The sequence below is a fragment of the Athene noctua genome, chromosome 15, assembly GCF_965140245.1.
Source record: "Athene noctua chromosome 15, bAthNoc1.hap1.1, whole genome shotgun sequence".
NCBI lineage: Eukaryota > Metazoa > Chordata > Aves > Strigiformes > Strigidae > Athene > Athene noctua.
Genome location: NC_134051.1, coordinates 3,120,669 through 3,138,414, shown reverse-complemented (window position 1 = coordinate 3,138,414; position 17,746 = coordinate 3,120,669). Strand labels below are relative to the sequence as shown.

The 17,746-nt window shown below is 67.0% G+C and overlaps 2 protein-coding genes across 3 annotated transcripts; both read left to right on the top strand.

Moving 5' to 3' along the window:
* Positions 1–3,426: 3,426 nt before the first annotated feature.
* Positions 3,427–14,179, top strand: SEPTIN12 (septin 12). 2 transcript variants are annotated; one of them, XM_074919097.1, is made up of 12 exons: positions 3,427–3,572; positions 6,180–6,791; positions 6,891–7,274; positions 11,894–12,082; positions 12,402–12,530; positions 12,645–12,726; positions 12,822–12,959; positions 13,118–13,235; positions 13,313–13,408; positions 13,527–13,623; positions 13,869–13,920; positions 14,020–14,179. In XM_074919097.1, the coding sequence occupies exons 1-12, from the start codon at positions 3,518–3,520 to the stop codon at positions 14,162–14,164; spliced, it is 2,097 nt and encodes a 698-aa protein (XP_074775198.1). In that variant the 5' UTR covers positions 3,427–3,517; the 3' UTR covers positions 14,165–14,179. The 2 variants fall into 2 exon arrangements, with proteins under 2 accessions (XP_074775198.1, XP_074775197.1); XM_074919096.1 differs by having other exon boundaries at positions 6,180–7,274.
* A 1,144-nt stretch (positions 14,180–15,323) lies between these two features.
* MYADM (myeloid associated differentiation marker) lies at positions 15,324–16,396 on the top strand. Its single transcript, XM_074919098.1, has one exon. The coding sequence runs from the start codon at positions 15,334–15,336 to the stop codon at positions 16,198–16,200; it is 867 nt and encodes a 288-aa protein (XP_074775199.1). The 5' UTR covers positions 15,324–15,333; the 3' UTR covers positions 16,201–16,396.
* Positions 16,397–17,746: the final 1,350 nt, after the last annotated feature.

The following is a 17,746-nucleotide window of genomic DNA, read 5'->3' as shown; positions in this document are numbered from 1 at the left end:
TTCCTGCCCAGAGATGTTCTTTCTGCAGGGGTGGTTCTGAGCGTCGGAGCATCCCCTGCATCCGGGGGGGGCTGGATGGGAGCTGGAAGAGTGCCCTGACTCTGGGGGGATGAGGAGGGGGGAGGCTGGCTCCCGAGGGGCCGAGGTCAAAGGGAGCTAAAACCTGCGAAGGTGGGAACTGGGGGGGATTCACCCTTTGCCTTCCCAGAGGGGTCTGGGGTGTGAGGGACTTTTGAAGCTGGCCCTGTCTGTCTATCTTTTCCCCCCCCCGGGCCTCCTGCTGTTCTGGAGGGGTTTGGGAGCTGAGATGGGGCCCAGCTGGGGCTCAGCACTGGCAGGGTCTTGCTTGGGTCTGCCCCAGGTGAGGCTTTCCCTTGCCTTTTCTGCTCGGTGCTAAACCCCTCTGAGCACTCAGCTGCTCTGAAACACTAAAAATCCCTTAAAGGCCCTAAACCACCCTATTAAGCTGCTCCACACCCCACTAAGCTTCCCTCTACATCCTCCCAGCCCCTGTAAGCCGCCCCAAAGGGCTCTAATGTGCAAAATACCCTCTCAGCTCCCTGAGTGCCTCCAGATGATTCCTGGCTGTTCCTCTGAACTTCTCTAAGCAGCCCTGGAGCACCCGGAGCTGCTGCAAAGTGCTCAGTGCTGCTGCGTGCTGGGAGGTGTCTCTAACATGCTCTGAACTCTCTAAAACACCCCAAATTATTTCAAGTTGCTCCATGCTCCTCTGAACTGCTCTGAGCAGCACTGAGCTGCTCTAAAACATTTCTGAGTATCTCTATAACACCTCTGCAGCACTCCAAACTGCTCTACACCCCTCTAGGCAGCCCCAGTGTGCACAAAGATTTCTCTAAATGCCTCTTAAAAATCCTTTAAAAATTCCTCTGAAAAGCTCAACCTCCCACCAGCTTGAAGCTACTCTAGAAATGGGGTAAGTAAATGCCTCCAGGAGCATCGGTGCGGTGCTGGGTCGCTTTGAGGAGCTGTAAAACCACCTCTGAACAGCTCGGAGCTCTGGAGGGACAGACCCGGGCAGCCCTGAAGAACTTGAATTGTTCAAATAGCTCTCAGGCCCTTCAAACCAGCCCTAAAAGGCACCAAGGTGCTAAATCTGCTTGGAGCGGTTCGAAGTAGCTCTCAAAGCCCTCTAAACTCTTCTAAAACTCCTTGAAATAGCTCAAAATGGATCATAAAAAAGATCTTGTATCAGCTCTGAAGCACTCTAAGGCTCCTCTGCGTGTCTGTGAAATGCCTCAAGTGCTCTATCACCCTCTGAAAGGCCCCTGAAACTCCTCCGGACCTTTCTAATGTACCTCTCAGCAGCATTAAAACTTTTCAGTGACGTCTCTAAACTTCTCCAAACAGTTTGAAACCACCCTAAACCCCCTCCAAATGATACCGAAGAGGCATGAGCAACCCTGAAACAGTTCCGCGCTGCTCCAAAGCTGCTCTGAAACTCCTCAAAAATATATTTGTAGCTGCTTGGAAGCACTCAAACTTTTCTGCACATCCTTTGAAAAGGTCTCTAAATGGCTTGCAAACTTTCCAGCCTCTTCGAAGCTGCTCCAGAAAAGCCCTGAAGATCTCTGCATCCTTCAGAACAGCTCTGGAGCTGCTCGGAGCTGCTCTTCCATGGCAGGGGCTCGGCACCACGCTAGCGAGCCTCTGAGCAGCTGCCGGCAGCCCAGAGTTGTTATTATTTATTATTAAAAAATTAAATGCATTTAAATAAACACATTTCCAACAGGGTTAGAGATTTGTGGACCTTGCTTTCATAGCTCTGAAACTCCTCGGGGAAGGTGAGCTGCTTCTGAAACGCAGCTCTGAACACCGCTGAAGAGCTCCAGCCTCTCCCCTCCTTACGGTGGGATGCTCAGGCCATGGACAGGGGAAACCGGCAGGCACTGAGCACGGCTTGTGCCCCAGTTGTGGTGCCAGGGGGTTCCAGCCACCGCAGGTGGGGTCCCAGCTGCTCTTGACCTTGGCGGCAGGAACACGGTGCCGGGCACTTGCAGCCCCAGGCCGGGCACAGGGTGCATGCAGGGGCTGGGGGCTGCCGAGAGCCCCCAGCCCAGCTCCCTGACACGCTCTGGCCCCGCTGACCAGCTCGGTGGGCTTGTCACTGCGCCGCTATGAGCCATGGAGGGACAAAGCCACCTGGAAAGCAGAGCTGCTCTTCCCCAGCTCACCCTGAATCCAGCCCTCACCTGGCGTGACCCTAAGGGTGTTCTCCCATCCCAGCCCCCCCCTGCACCCAAAAAGCCACAGGGTGGCTGGTGAGAGCCCATCCACCCCCTTCCCCAGGGAGCCAGCAGGCACCTTCAAACTCCCCAAAGACCTGGCCACGGCCAGGGCCACCGTGGCCATGTCCCACATGCCCCGGCAAGGCGGTGGCAGCGGGGCTGCATCCGGCTGCGCCCCCAGCCCGGGCCCAGCGCAGGAATGTGCCCCAGCCGCCGGCGGGAGGGTGCTGGGGGCAGAGCCTGCGCTGCGGGACCCCGGCCTGGAGAAGGGATTTCCAGATCCTTCCACATCTGCTGCCGATCCCGCCATGGGGTTGGGATGGGGTTAACCCTTGGCAGCCGGGGTGGGAGGGGGATGGATGATGCCTCCCACCCTGAGCGGCTCACAGGGGTATGGGGGGGCACCCCATCACCCTGGGGAGCCTCCCACATCACACCGTGGGACCCCCTGCGGGCAGGACCACCCGTGATGTGCACGGGGAGCGCGTTCCCCTGCAGCTGGTCCCCAGGGATGCTCCAGGAGCTCAGGCGTGGGACACACCCCCCGCCAGGGACAGCCACACCGCCGGGGGACAGGAGCACCCCAGCAAACACCCCACACACCCAGGGCGGCAGCGACAGGCAGCCCTGCCCGCACAGCGCCTTTTTCTCCTGCTCTGAGCTGGAAATCCCCGGAGGAGCAGGGCCTGCAGTGTACAGCCAGCCTGCCCCCCCCTCCTAGCTTGGCCAGGGCCCCCCCAGCCTAGTCAGAACCCCCCTCCCAGTCTTCCTTCCCCCTCCCCCCAGCCACGGTGGGGGCACAGGCAGCACCCCCAGGCAGCAGCACCAAGGCAGCGATGGGTGCACCCCTGGAAGGGGGGGCGCTGGCAGGGCAGGCGGGCCCTGCGTGGGGAGTGTGGTCCCCAGCCCCTGCCGGGCTGCGCAGGCTTGGGGGGGGGGGGGCTGCAGACGCGGAGCCGCGGGACCCGTGGTGGGAGGGGGCTGGCGGCGGGGCCGGCGGAGCTCCGGGGGCCGGGCCCGGGGAGCCGGGGGGGGTCCCGCCGGGGCGGGGGCGCAGGCAGCACCTCCCCCCTCCCCTCCATCCCCTCCCCCCACGCCGCTCCCCTCCTCCTCCCCTCCCCGCCGAGGGCAGCCGGCGCCGTCCCGTCCCGTCCCGGGGCTCGGCGGGCTGAGCCGCGGCTCCGCTCCGCTCCGACCCCCCCGGCGCTGCCGCCGCCTCTCCATGCGGGTGCCCCGGGTGGGCGGCAGCCGCCGGCTCCCCCCGCCCCGGCATGGCCCGGCTCTCCGTCAAGGAGCACCTGGACGGGATCCTCTCCGACTTCGAAGGTGCGGCCGGGGCTGCGAGACCCCCCCGTGACCCCCACTCGGGGCTGGGTATGGCGGAGGGGGGGGGATGCCCCCCGCCGGCTGGGTGTTGGCGGGAGGGGGGATGCTGCCGTAGCTGGGCCTCTCGGGGGGGGACGGGATGCCCCCCAGGAGCTGAGCATCGTGGGGGGCTGCGCTCCCTCCCCCGCCCCGGGACTGGGTGGCGGAGAGGGGGAGATGCCCCCCCCGAGGGCTGTGCGTCGTGGGGGGCTGCGCATCGGAGGGAGACCGGATGCCCCCCCCTCGGACTGAGCATCGTGGGGGGCTGCACTCCCCCCCCTCCGCCGCCTGAGGCTGGGTATCGGTGGAGGGGGGGGGAGATGCCCCCCGGGGATGCGCATCGTGGGGGGCTGCTCTCCACCACCACCCCCCCCCCCCCCCCCCCCCCCCCCCCCCCCCCCCCCCCCCCATGGGCTGCGCGTGCTGGGGGGCCCCCGCGGGGCGCGATCGTTGGGTTGTGCCCGACGGGGCGCACCCTCGGGGGAGGGGGCGTGGGAGCGGGGCGGGGAGGGGCTGCAAAGCGCCCCAGGGAGAGTAGGGGGTGCGTGTGTGCACCCCCCCTCGCTCCCCAACCCCCTGTTCGCACTCCCCAGCGTGTGCACGATCCGACCCGCGGCTGCGCCCCCCCCCCCTTCCCCTTCCCCGGGCGGGCCGGGGGCTGCGGGGGGGGCCGGGAACCGCGTCCCGCCGCACCCCCCCCGGGGCGGCCCGGCCGCAGGAGGCAGCGGGACGGGTTTGGGTTTCTCCCGCCCGCGATTATCCGCGGCCGCTTCCCGGAGGCCGCGGCGGGAGGGGCCGGGGCCGGGGCCGGGTCTGGGGCGGGCGGCGAAACCCGACCCCGGGGCTGCTGCTGCCCTCGCCGGGGAGGAATGTGTGCACCTACCCCGGGCACCTTAACCCCGCCGCTGCCGGGCTGACCCCCAGCTCCTGCCACCCCCCGCCACCCCCCCCAACCCGCTGCCACCCCCCCCTAAAGCTCCTGTCACCCCCCACACTGCCCACGCCAACCGCTCTCCACCCTACAACCATCCCCTCACACCCCCCCACGATCCCCCCTAAACCCCCTGACACCCCCCCCCTTGCCCTGCATCCCCCATCTGCCTCCCCCGCCCCGCTGTGCACATCACTCCGGCACTGTGGTTGAGGATGGCTCAGGGGCAGGTTTGGGGTGAAAGGAGGCGTTTTGGAGTGCCCCCCCGCAGTGAGAGAGCTGCAGGAAGGGGGACGCCGTCCCTGTGGCCCCGTGGCCCCCAGCTGCTGGAGCAGGGCAGGACGGCCGGAGAAATACCTGCCCTGGGGAGAGCTGTTATTAGCAGCACCCACGCCCTGGCCCCTGACCCCTGCCCAGCCCCGGGCACAGGGGTGAGCTGGGGAGGGGACGGGGATGCGACCCCCACCGCCCCACTGCGCCCCCGGCACCGTGGCCAAGCTGGGGCAGCAGCCGTGGGACCGAGGAGGAGGAGGAGGGCGAGGGCGGCCTCGCGCCAGCGGGTGCCATGCTGGGGCAGGCTGGCGCACGTGCCGGCGCGGCGGGGATGAAGGGGCGCAGCGTGGGCTGCCCCCCCCAGCCTCCCCGCCGGAGGCAGCCACCCGCCGCTTGGCAGCGGGGCGAGGAAGGCTGCCCGGCGGGGGCCTGGGCCCCCCGCGCTCTGCCGGCACCAAATGGTGCTGCTTTGGCAGAGCTGGCAGGAACGCGGCTCCTGGGGGGGCCTTGCACCTCGGCAGGAGGGAGGGAGGGGGCGGCTGCACTGCCAGGGCGTTTCCTTGCCCGTGGGGGCTTCGCGGGGGTCCCAGTGACTCAGAGCTGCCGTGGCAGTGCCCAGCTGGGCCGCGGTGCCCAGGGGGAGAGGGCCCCCCACCGCTGCCAGGATGCTCTGCCAGGATGCTTTAAGCCAGAGCCAGGTGCTGTGATGCCCACGGGGTGGTGGGGGTTCCATGGGGGGGGCATGTTCATGCCAAGAGCGCCCCCAGGGTGGCAGCAGGGGCCCGTGGTTGCTGTCAGTGCTGGGAAGCTGCGTGGGAGGTGTGACTGCAGCCTCCCACATGGACTGCGACGTTTCTGCTACGGGTAGCGATAGCTCAGGCCCGCCTCGCCATCAGTAGGCTTCAGGGTTAATGCCCTTTGAGGGGGCAGGAATCCTTCCCAGCATGGCTGTTTGGATGGATACAGGGGGAGAGGGTCGGGCAGAGGATCTGGTTACTCGGGCCGGATCCCTTACAGGGGGAATAAAGCGGGCAGTGTGCTGCGAGGGGAGCCGGCGGCACCGGCTGGCCGGGCGCAGATAAACCGCAGGGAACAATGATAAAAACTGAGGTGAACAATGCGACAGGGCCAGGAGGGCAATGGCGCCGTGCTAGTTTCCCATGCAGGGTGGGCTCACAAATGGCCCTTTGGCACTCGGCTGCGCGGGGGGCATCTCCGGGTGCTGGCACGGCACGGCACGGCACAGCTGGGCCTCCACGCATGGGGCTGGCTGCGGGGTTGGCTGGGGAGAGGACAGAGCCTGGCAGGTGCCCAGCGACAGGAGCCACTCTTGTGCCACCATCTCTCTCTCTCTCTGTCCCCAGCGCTCAAGAAGTCGTTTGAGGCGGAGGATGGGGACGAGCCGCCCAGCTCCCCGCCAGTGTCCCCACTGCCCTCGAGCACCGGCGAGAGCTGCCGGCCGCTGCAGCCCAGCCCCGCGCCCCGCTCGGGCACTGCCACCAGCCCCAGCCCGGCTCCCAGCCCCGTGCTGCGCAGCCGGCTCAGCACCAGCCTCTCTGCCGGCCGAGCCAACGGCACCGCCAGCGCCTCCATCGCCCGTGTCGCCTCCTTCCAGACCCGCCAGGGCTTCGCTGCGGGGCCAGGAAGCGACGGTGAGAGCCTCCGCAGCTCGTCCTCCAGCCTGGAAAGTCCCGCACCCACGGGGCCCCCCCAGTTGCCGTGCACCCCCCCGGCCTCCGGCCCTGGCCTGAAGAAGGTCCCGTCCCACGGCAGCGTCTTCCCGGCGGATCTGGAGCATCCCCTCCGTGGGGCCAGTGCCAGCCACGGCTCACTGCCGGCCCTGGACCTGCACATCGCCGAGGAGCCAGGGATGGGGACCCTCCCGCCAGACCCCCCGCTGTGGGGCACCCAGAGCCCTGCGATGCAACCTTGCACCCGCCAGCCTTCCTCCTCCTCCTCCTCCTCCTCCTCCCCCTCGGCCCCATACGATGGCACGGAGGCAGCCCCGGGGCTGCCCATGCTCCCCAAGGGGCCGGAGGGGTGGCTGCTGGGGGGGTGGGATGCAGCCCCCCCCCCGCTGCCCCGGCCACAGCTGAGGGCCAGCCTTGGCGCCAGCCCCATCCGCCAGCCCCTGCCACTCCCCCGGGGCCAGGGGGAGGCAGTCCCGGCCCCAGTCACCCCTTCCCCAGGGAGGGCTGAGGGGCTGCTGCCATTGCCGACCCCCCAGGCTGCCCCCTTCAAGCTGGTGTCCCAGCCACAGACTGTGCAAGTGAGCTCCCAGCCCGCCTTCCTCGGGGGGCTGGTGCTGGTGCCGGCCCCGGGGACCCTGGCAGCACCTGGCGGAACCGGGTCGAACCCCTCCAGCACCAGGCTGGTGGGGCCACGGGGACCCTGCGTGGTGGCAGCGGCTCCCAGCGAGGCTGCAGACGGCGGCTGGGCTGCGGCGACACCAGAACACGGTAGGACTCTCTCCTGTCCCCTCTCCCCTCTCCCCAGCGGGACCCCCTTGCTGGGCGCGGTGTTGCCAAAACCCCACAGTGAGCCCGGCTGCCTCCAGCCGCCCCAGCTCTGGGGAGAGCATTAATGGCCAGGTGATGGTGGTGCTGGGGACAGAATGAGCCCCACCAGCTCGCTACCCCCCACCCTGGGGCCGGGGGTCCATGGGGCGCATCGGATGCTGCCCGGCACGGCGCAGTGCGTGGCGCGTAGCAGGGGGCTGTATGGCGCGGAGCCAAGTGCGGCGCTGGCAGCACTCCCAGTCCGCCCGGCCCTGGGGTGCCTGGCAAGCTTCCCGTGCCGCCCCGGCACTAATTGTTTTTCCCGGCGCAGGGAGACAGGTTGGGACACATGTGCCCCATCGGCAGCAGCACCGAGCGCCGGGGCCCTGCGCGTGCCGCCTATCGCCGCGATCTTGTCCCGCATCCAGTGCTTTCTTCCCCTCTCATCCCTCCTTGCCTTGGCACGGGGACAGATCCTGTTTTTCCCTTCCCGTGGGGGTGGAGGAGGTGGCGAGGGGCCAAGGTGCGCTCAGGTGTGCTTGGCGTGTGCCCTGTGGTGGGGGGAAGGACATGGGGCTCCCCAGGGCAGCCGTGCCCTTGGCTCCCACTGTGCTGCTGTGGGCGCCACCAAGCCTGTGCCTATCCCCAAGCACAGGGTGGGGACCCTCCTGTTCACAGTGTCCCCCTGCTCCGAGGAAGGCTGGAGGGTGCCAGGGTGGCCGGGAGACAGCCGCCGCCACCAGCGCGCCACCAGTCCCTGTTTAGGTGCTTGGGGCTCATTGCTTGTCTCGCTGGGGTGTCATGAGAGCCGCCGTCGCCTGGCTCTAAGTACTGACGCCGGCGAAGGCATCCATACATCTGCTGCAGGCTGGGGTGAATCATCCCCCAGCAATGCCCGTGGCCGTGCTGCCCAGCCAGCCTGGCTGCCCCGGTGACCCGCTGCTGCCCGCGGCACCCGACCAGGGTGGAGGGGACAGTGCTCAGGGTCGAGCTGGGGTGATGAGGACACAGGGGATGGTGCTTGGGGTGGAGCTGACATGATGGGGACGTGAGGCAGTGGTGCTGGGGGCCAAGCCAGGGTGATGGGGACACGGAGGGACAGTTCTCAGGGTTGAGCAGGGTTGATGGGGACATGGGAGGATGGTGTTTGGGGCAGAGCCAGGGTGATGGAGAAACGGGGGGAAGATGCTCAGGACGGAGCCAGGGTGGTGGCAGGGTGGCCGAGCGTGGTGTGCCCAGGCTGCAGAGCCAACGGGCAGCGTGTGGGCCCCCGCTGCCCTGCAGACAGCATGGGACTGGCAGGCACTGCTTGGGCACAGCAGTTTCTCCATCAGGAAAAGGTGGGGACACGCCGTTTCCTCTCCTGGGAGGCCACCACAGCCCCCAGGCCGGTGGCACCCGTCGGTGGCCGTGGGGCAGCGTGGCACACTCGGTCCCGCGCCCCGCGGGAGGAAGCATCAAGCCAGCCGGCGGCCGCCGCGTTTCACTTCCACGCGTTTCACTTCCACACCGAGTCACCCACGCAGGGCCCCGGGCAAGGAGGAGGAGGAGCGGAGGAGGAGCCGTGGGCTGCAGCCGCCCTCCCCGCCTTGCACCCCAGGAGCCATTTGGCCCCGGTGACCAGCTCTTGGCGACAGCAGCCCCGGCTCCGGCCGGCTTGCCCAGGTAGGGATGGCCGGGGCGGCAGCGGGCAGGGCAGCGTGCGGGCAGGGGGGTGCTGCCGCCGGGGCAAGGGGAGCCCCTCGGTCCGTGGTCCCGGCGGGCAGGCACAGGGTTTCGCCCGCTGCCTCACTTCTGCTTCTGCTCATCCTGGCCCCCAGCGGCCCCCAGCCCCGTGCCGTGGCTCCCGCTGCGCCACAGCCAGCCGGGCAGGATGGCTCCGTCTCCAGCCACGGGTGGGGATTGTCACTGCTGTCCCCTTGGGTCGCGTTTGGTGCTGGGAGAGGTGTCGGCATTTCTGGGTCACGCTTCGCCGGGTGGGTAGAGCTGCAGTGAGCTCCTTGCCAGCACAGTGGATGCTTCGTGCTGCATCCCCAAAACGCTCCGTCCCTTTGCTGGAGGGGCCGGATCCCTCGAGCCCACCCAGTCCGGAGCCATGCGCTCCCCATCCGATGCTGGTTCGGTGTGGTGGCAAGCAGCCAGGCCGGGAGCTCCTTTCCCAGCTCATCCTCTCCCAGCACCCTCCATCCCCAGAGCCTTTATTACAGGCTTCCCCAGAGAACCGGCCAATTAGCCCCGCATCAGTAATTAAATCTGTGGAGGAGACCACGGACCCGGGATTACTTGTCCCTGCCTGGAAAATAAGAGCATCTTTAATGAGTCCTGGAACAGGTCTGGCTGCAGGAGCCATTAGCCCGGGAGGTGCGTGGTGATGCTGAAGAGCTTCCACGTGGCTGGCCGTCGCCGACAGGTCTTTTTGGCAGTGAGGGTGGGGGCACGGGGGGCTCCAGCCCTGTGGGGGAGGGAGCTGTGGGTGCAGCACCCAGCGCTGCCGCACGCCCGGTGGCAGCACCCGCCCCCCCCCCCGGCTGTTTGTGTCTGCTTGGCGCTGCCGCCAGCACGGCCCGACACGGCCCGCAGCGGTGGGCAGCGGCTGAGTGCTGCACCCCAGGGAGCACCCCAGGGAGCTGAGGGAAGGGGGGGGGGCATGCAAGCACCACATCCTGCCTGCACCCTGCCTGCCACTGTGGGCGGCTCCAGGCAGCGGCTGCATCACTGTGTTCTGGATCTGTCCTGGCAACTGCCCGGGGCTGGCAGGGACCAGGGTGGGTGTGCAGGGGGGCTGGTGTGTATCCCCTGAGCAGTGGCATGTCCAGGTGAGCATCGAGGGGGGGTGTCCCAGCTCTCTGCCTGCCCTCAGCCCCCCCGGCTGGGTGTCACTGCTGTCACCAGGAAGTTCCCAGCTGTTTCGACACTTCCGAGGAACACCCTGTCCCGCGGGGGGAGCTGGGACACATGGCACTGTTGTCCCCAACCCACCATCTTCCCGGGCATCCTGCCATTGCCCTGGCGAGGCGGTGGGTTTGCACCCACCAGTGGGTACAGGTGCCCCTCCTCCCTGCCAGGGTGCTGTTGCTGTGGCAACGGGCGTGTTCAGCTCCATCATCTCCTGGTACCCTGGGGCTGGCTCGGGCTGGACCCTGCCCATGTGTCCCTTGTCCCCAAGCTGCATGGCACATGGCTGTGGCCTCGGCGGGGCAGCTTGGCTCCTCGGCACCCTCGGCTTTCAGCAAGCTGCCGCCTGAGCCTCGCCAACGCCAAGAACCGGCTGGCACATATGTGGCAGGCGGGGAGGCTGCGGTGCAGGGGGACGCAGGCGCCGTGGGGCACTGCGGCACCGGGATGGGCGGCAGGACCACCACCCCTCACCTCGCCCCGCCGTGCCCGTGCTGGGGCTGCTCGGGGATCACGGTGCTCCCCGATGCCAGGGGAGACGGTGGGTGCCAGGGGGTATGGGACCTCCAGCCGAGTGCTCCGCTCCCCTTCGGTGCCACGGCAGCCACCCATGGGGGTGATGGGTGCCATGGTGGGGGGGGCATCCCAGTGCTGGGGTCCCCGTTTGTGCCGGCCTGGCTGGAGGCCGAGCGGTGCCGTGTGCCAGGTGGGCACAGCCAGGCGGGCACCTTCCCCACCCTGCTGGGCAACCGGCAGACTCAGCGCAGGGGCTTGGCTGTGACGGGGAGGGGGCTGCGGGGGGGGTGGGAGGGAGGAGGGGGGAGGGATATTGCCATGCTGGTCATGTGTGGGAGCGGCAGCCTCGCCGGAGCCGGGTTTGGTGCCAGCCGGGGGCTGGCGGAGGAGAGGGGGCCGGGCTGCAGCACTGATGGGGACGCTGATGGCACCCAGGGGACCCCCCCCGACCGTAGCGGGGTGCTGAGCAAGGGCACTGCGGCGCCGAGGTAGGACCTGAACAATGGCCGTGCCGGGCAGCAGCAGGAGGAGGAGGAGGAGGAGGAAGAAAGGGCTCAGGGGCCCCCCAAGCTGCCGCACAAAGGGCTGGGGCGGGTGTGGGGCTCTGGTGGCCCCCAGTCAGGGGCATGCGCCGGGCACGGTCCCCCAGGCAAACCCCGCCGGCGCTGGGGCTGGGGGTTGTGCCGGTACCTGTGCTGTCCCTCCCCAGCACCCCCCCGGGGCTGCAGGTGGGTGCCCGGAGCCCCGCAGTGGCTGATGTCTGGGCACGTTATGGGGCGGCACATCCAGGCCCGGAGCCCCCCGGGTGCGCCAGGGCCAGAGCGGGTGCTGCAGCAGGTGGCCTTGGTTTGGGTGGCAGCGTGGGCTGGGTGAAGGGTGCCGCTGTGGACGCGGCGCAAACGCCTCACAGAGCGACCTGTGGCATCGCGGGCGACAGCCACCCCGAGGATGTCACTACGTCGCCTCCCCGTCCCCCTCCGCCCGCGGGGTGCTGGGGGGGGGCGGTGTGCCCCGTTGCCATGCCAAGCCTCGCCAGCTGCCAGGAATGTGCCGGGGCTGCGTGCCTGCCGGGGCGGCTGCTGCTGGGGCAACGGTGCTGGCGGAGGGGTGGGCATTGGGGAGGGGGGTGGGGGGTGGCCAGACTCACCCACCTTTGCCCACCCGTGCAGGGAGCAGCCTGGAGCCCGAGGAGCACAGCATGGAGCCACTGGCCGTGCCGGAGGAGGAGATGCCCCTCACCGTGGCGCCTGGCCCGGCGGGTTGCCAGCTCTTTGGTTACGTGGGAATCGAAGCTGTGCTCGACCAAATGAAAATCAAAACCATGAAGACGGGCTTTGAGTTCAACATCATGGTTGTGGGTGAGCACTGGGCGCGGAGTTTGCTCCGATGCCACCATACCAGGAGAAACCATGCTTTTAAGGGATTTAAACAGCAATAAATTTAAGCGGAGCAACATTCTGTACCCTATAACATAGCGATGGGTGAGCCCATCCCAACCTCCGGGATGCTCCCAAATGGGTACTGTGAGGTTATCACTTTGGGGAGTAAATTTACTGGGGGGACAAACCAGAGCTATCACAACCTCTGAGATGCTCCCAAAGGGATACCAAGGTGTTATTGCCCTGGGGGAATAAATTTATTGGAGGGAACAAATGGGAGCTGCCGGCATCCCCGCAGGGCAGAGTGGGCTGGGGAAGTCAACCATGGTGAACACCCTCTTCAAGTCCAAGGTGAGCCGCAAAGCCTCGCAGCCTAGCCAGGAGGAGCGCATACCCAAGACGGTGCAGCTGCAGTCCATCACCCATGGTAAGGTCACCACCGTGGGGTTGTGTCCCACCAAGCCTGGGGAGAAGCAGGGGACCTCAGATGCGGCTGCAGAACCCCCCTGGTTCCCTGCTTACCCACATCTCTGCCCCATAGTCATCGAGGAGAAGGGTGTGAAGATGAAGCTGACTGTGACAGACACACCAGGGTTCGGGGACCAGATCAACAACGAGAACTGGTAGGACACAGCAAGGTGCAGCATCCCAGTTTGGTGGGTGGCAATTTGGGGTGGAAGTTGAGCTCAGATGCCATCCCCCAACTCCTCATCCTCAGCTGGGACCCCATCATCAAATATATCAACGAGCAGTACGAGAGGTACCTACGCGAGGAGATCCTCATCACCCGCAAGAGGAAGATCCCAGACACCCGGGTCCATGGATGTGTCTACTTTGTCCCTCCCACTGGCCACTGGTGCGTCCCCACTCACAGCGCCCATGGGTGCTCCCTGCTTGGTGGTGTGGGTCACCCCGAGGTGATGGTGGGGAGGGTCATCCTGGGGTGATGGTGAGGGGTGTCACCCTGGAGTGGTGGTTGGAGGGACATCCCAGCGTGATGGTGGTCCCTGGCAGGCTGCGTCCACTGGACCTGGAGTTCATGCGGCGGCTCAGTAAGATTGTCAACGTGGTGCCGGTGATCGCCAAAGCCGACACACTCACCCTGGAGGAACGGGCAGAGTTCAAGCAACGCGTAAGGACAGATCCCTGAGGGGCTCCCAGGGTGCCCTGTGTCCTCCTCAACCCCGACTCAAGCCCCTTATCCCGCAGATCCAGGAGGACCTGAAGACCCATGCCATCAGCGTGTACCCGCAGGAGGACTTCGACCAGGACCCAGATGACAGGGTGCTGAACGACAGGATTCGGGTGAGTGCTGGGGCGCTGGGATTGGGAATGCCAGGCCCTGGGGACCAGGGTGGGGGAGAGACACCCCTGGGTGAGCCTGGCAGCACCCTGGGGTGAGCGTGCTCCTCTGCACTGGCAGGAGAAGATCCCCTTTGCTGTGGTGGGGGCAGACCAGGAGCACCAGGTGAATGGCAAGCGGGTGCTGGGCCGCAAGACCAAGTGGGGCATCATTGAAGGTGAGCGGAGCCCCTTGCACCCCCAACCCTCCCCGGGTACAGGGGGTCTGCCGGGGGTGCGGGGGAGCTGCACCCGTGAGTGCGTCCCTGCCTGGGTGAGTGCTGGGGGTGCTGAGCGGGGGGGATGCGCCAGTGCTCCGGTGGTACCCAGAGCCTGCTGGGATGCGCTCCCGGGCATCCCTTCGCCGCCCTCCCTCCTGCCAGCACCCTGCCAGCCCCGCTGCCTACTCTGCCTTGCTTTGCAGTGGAGAATCCGGCGCACTGCGAGTTCCCCCTCCTGCGGGACCTGCTGATCCGGTGAGCGGGGGACAGGGTGGGGGGTGTCAGCACCCTGCGGCGGGGATGGTGGGAGGATGGTGACTTGATGCCCTTCCTCCCCACTGCCACCCCGGGCAGGTCCCACCTGCAGGACCTGAAGGACATCACCCACAACGTCCATTACGAGAGCTACCGCGTGCGGCGGCTGAACGAGAGCAACGGGCCAGCGCTGAGCCCCCTCAACGGGCTGCCCGGCAAGGGCGAGGGTGGCAGTGACCTCTGAGCCGCTGGGTCCCCCCAAGAGCTGCCGCTGGACCCCTGTGGCAGCGCCTGTGCCCCACCCACACCAGTGGCTGTGCCTGGACCCTGCCTGGGGTGAGGAGCCCACACCAGTTTGGGGCGAGGAGCCCCCCATGAGTGCCAGGCTGCCCTGGCTTGGGTCCCCTGGTCCCTCATCCCCAAGCTCCACTATGGACACAGACCCCCTGGACCCTGTGTGACATTAAAGGTCAACCTGGAGCCTTCAGCCTTCGCCATCATCCTCATCCTGATGGACTCCCACCTTCTGATGTGCCACCACCCTCCAGTGCTGCTCCGGCTGCTGGGGCCGTGGGGCAAGATCCCCACCACGGTGCTGCTGGGGTGCCCAGCGCCAGCACTGGCCGTGCACCCCGGGGAAGTGCTGAGGTGCTGGTGGTGCCATGGATGGCCGGGGCGGGCAGGGTGTGGGTCCCTCCCCATGGTCACCCCACCCACCCTGCCCGGTGACGGCAGCTGGCACAGCCGGACTTTGAGCCGCTTATCGGGTGGCGGAGGGGTGTGGAGGTGCTGGGAGGGGTATGGAGGTGCCGCCTGCAAGGATGTGTGGGGGCTACACGTGGCCGCTCCCCACTGTGGCACCCCACCCCCCCGCTAGGGGCACCCAGCACTGGGTGCAGACCCCAAACCCCTCAGGCAGACCCTATGGGTGCTGCCCTGCTGGCTGCTGGCCCCAGAACAGGGCTGGGATGGGGGTTTTGGGGCAGCCCCCCCCTTGCTCCAGGGATGCTTGAAAGGCCCCTTTGTGCGTCTCGCTGCGGGCAGGGCCAGGGCATGGTGCCAGGATGGTGACACGTGGTGACTCCCGGCCCCCCCCGCCCAGGCCCCCCCCAGCGGGGCTCCGCGTCACGGCGAGCGCCAGCACCCTTCGCCCGGCCCCGTGTTAATGATCCACCCGCCTGCGCCGCTGCCGCTGCTGCCAGCCCCCGGCAGCCGCCCCAGCGAGCCCTGGGTGGTGGCGGTGGTGGCGGTGGTGGTGGCAGCAGAGCTGGGGGTCCTCAGCCTGGACAGCTGGGGGGGCCGGCAGCTCCTTGCCCCATGCCCCACCCCTCCGCCCCAACACCCAGATAAGCGCGGCTGCGGGCAGCACCCATTTCCCGGCGCGCGGCGTGGGTGGGAGAGCTGGCAGGGACCATGGCCGTGGCGACGGTGAACCTCCGCGCTGTGACCTCCTGGGTGGGCATTGCCCGGCTCTTTGCCATCGTGTTGTCCTGCATTGCCTTCAGCTTGGTGGCCTCCACCGGGGACTTCGGGGGTCCCTACGGGACATGGTGCATGTTCACCTGGTGCTTCTGCTTCACTGTGACGCTGCTGGTGGTGGTGCTGGAGCTGCTGGAGCTTTACCCCAAGCTGCCGCTCTCCTGGGATGACTTCACCTCAGCTTTCTCCATGCTGGCGGCGTTGATGGTCTTCACCACCTCGGTGGTTTTTCCCTCCACCTTCATCAGCAGCCCCTGCAGCAGCAGCAAGTGTGTCCGGCAGGCCGTGGCCACCACCTTCTCCTGCCTCTGCTTCCTTGCCTACGCCCTCGAGGTGGGGCTCACCCGTGCCAAGCCAGGGGACATCAGCAGCTTCCTCTCCACCGTGCCTGGGCTCCTCAAGGTCTTTGAAGCCTACGTGGCTTGTCTCATCTTCTCCTTGCTGGATGCCTACAGTTCGGAAGCTGGCCTGCAGTGGTGCGTGGCTGTCTACTCCATCTGCTTCATCATCACTCTCCTCATCATCATCTTCACCATTGGCCGGTGCCTCACCTACATGCCCTGCCCGCTGGAGAAGGTGCTGGTGGGCTACAATGCCCTGGCCCTGGTGATGTACCTCACTGCCACCATCCTCTGGCCCCTCTACAGCTTCAGGGGAAAGAGCCGCCCCAATTCCTGCGGCAGGAATTGCTGGTGGAACAAGCACCTGGGGATCACCTTCCTCACCATCTTCAACCTCATCGCCTACTTGGTGGACCTGGTCTACTCCACCAAGATGGTTTTCATCAGGGCACCTCCCTAAGGGCTCCGGGTGCCCCCGTGGGGTGAGGTGGTGGTGGGACGCGACTGGGTGCTGGTGCCGGCACTGGTGCGGGGCTGCCAGCGGAGCTGAGGAAGAGGCTGGACGCCTCGGAAAGCTCCTTCTCCCCGCACCAGAGTGGAGAGCCACGGGGTGCTCCTGGGGGTGTGCTCAGCCCGGTGCTCCATGGCGGGGGCCAGAAGGCTGGGTGGGGGGGACCAGGGTGCTCCCAGAACCCTGGAGCAGGGAGGGGGGGCTTTGGGATTAAATTGGGTCATTTTTCACTTGCTTCTGCCTCCTCTTTCTTCCCCTTCCTGGCTTTCTGCGGGATCCTTCCCAGTGGCACAGGGGGCTTGGGGGTGGAAAACAGTGGAGCACTGGCAGTGGCATGGGGGGGTGGGTACTGGGTTTCAACAAACCCTATTTTCTCCTTGTTGACTCAGCACTAGAGTGAAGCAGGGCATGACCAGGAAAAACCCAACCCGGATGCCTTCTCCTTGGCACCGGCAGAGGACCCTGCCAAACGGGTTTGGGAGGAATGTGGCTGCTGGGGGGGCTGAGAGCCCGCCAGGTCCTCGTCACCAGGTTCTTTTCATCACCCCTGTCACCCCATCAGGAGCCCCGCTGGGTTTGGTCCCAGCCATGCTGTCAGGAGTCCCGTGCCTGCTGCGTTACCCTTTGGGAGCTGCCGGGGAGTCCCCTGCCTGAGGGGACACAGGGTGGGGGGTGGATGTCACCCGGTGCCACCGGAGCTGGGGGGCCGGGACGGTGGCACCGCAGGCCGGTATACCAGGAAAAAGGCAGCAGAGCGGTGCAGTCAGATAGGGACCGGGGCAGGCAGGGGAAGGTGTGCCTGGCAGGCAGAGCTCCTGGCACGGCGCTCCCGGATGTGGGACGGGTGCCCCGTAGGGCACCCCGGCAGGTTTTGGGGCTACTGTCCCCACTCACGCTGCTCCCTCGGCCGCTGCTCGCCCTGGCCCAAGCCACAGCCCTGCCGCCTTGGGACTCACTGGGGGCCAGAGAGTGGGGTCCCCACCACCACGAGATAGCACAGAGCAGCTGCCATGGTGGCTGCACTGGGGGAAGTTGGAGAAAGAGCCCGGACCCACCCTTGGACACTGGACGGCACCCGTGGGTGCCACGGGGCCCAGGGTGAGCGGGACCACCATGCCCCGTGCCAGGGCCACATGGCACTGCGGGTGATGGCAACACCCCAGGCTGCAGGGCTGCCTGGTGGGTGTCGCCTTCACGCTGTTTGTGTCCCCACCGTGTCATCCCCTCACGACCACGGCGCCCTGGCACGGCTGGGCTGCTCCCCTGCGCCCCGGGCAGCGGGGCCGGAGGGTGCCGCAACACCGAGCAGCACGGCTTGGCCTTGGCGCTCCCGGCAGGGCTGTGGCAGCGGTGCCACAGCTCGCAGCCTCCCGAGGCAGCAGGTTTTGGAACAAATAAAGGGAAAACCGCAGCGGCCGGGCCCAGCCCTGCCCAGCGCCCGAGCGTGGCTATTTTTAGTGCCCAGGTTGATTGAAATTCATGGAGGAAAGGGCTG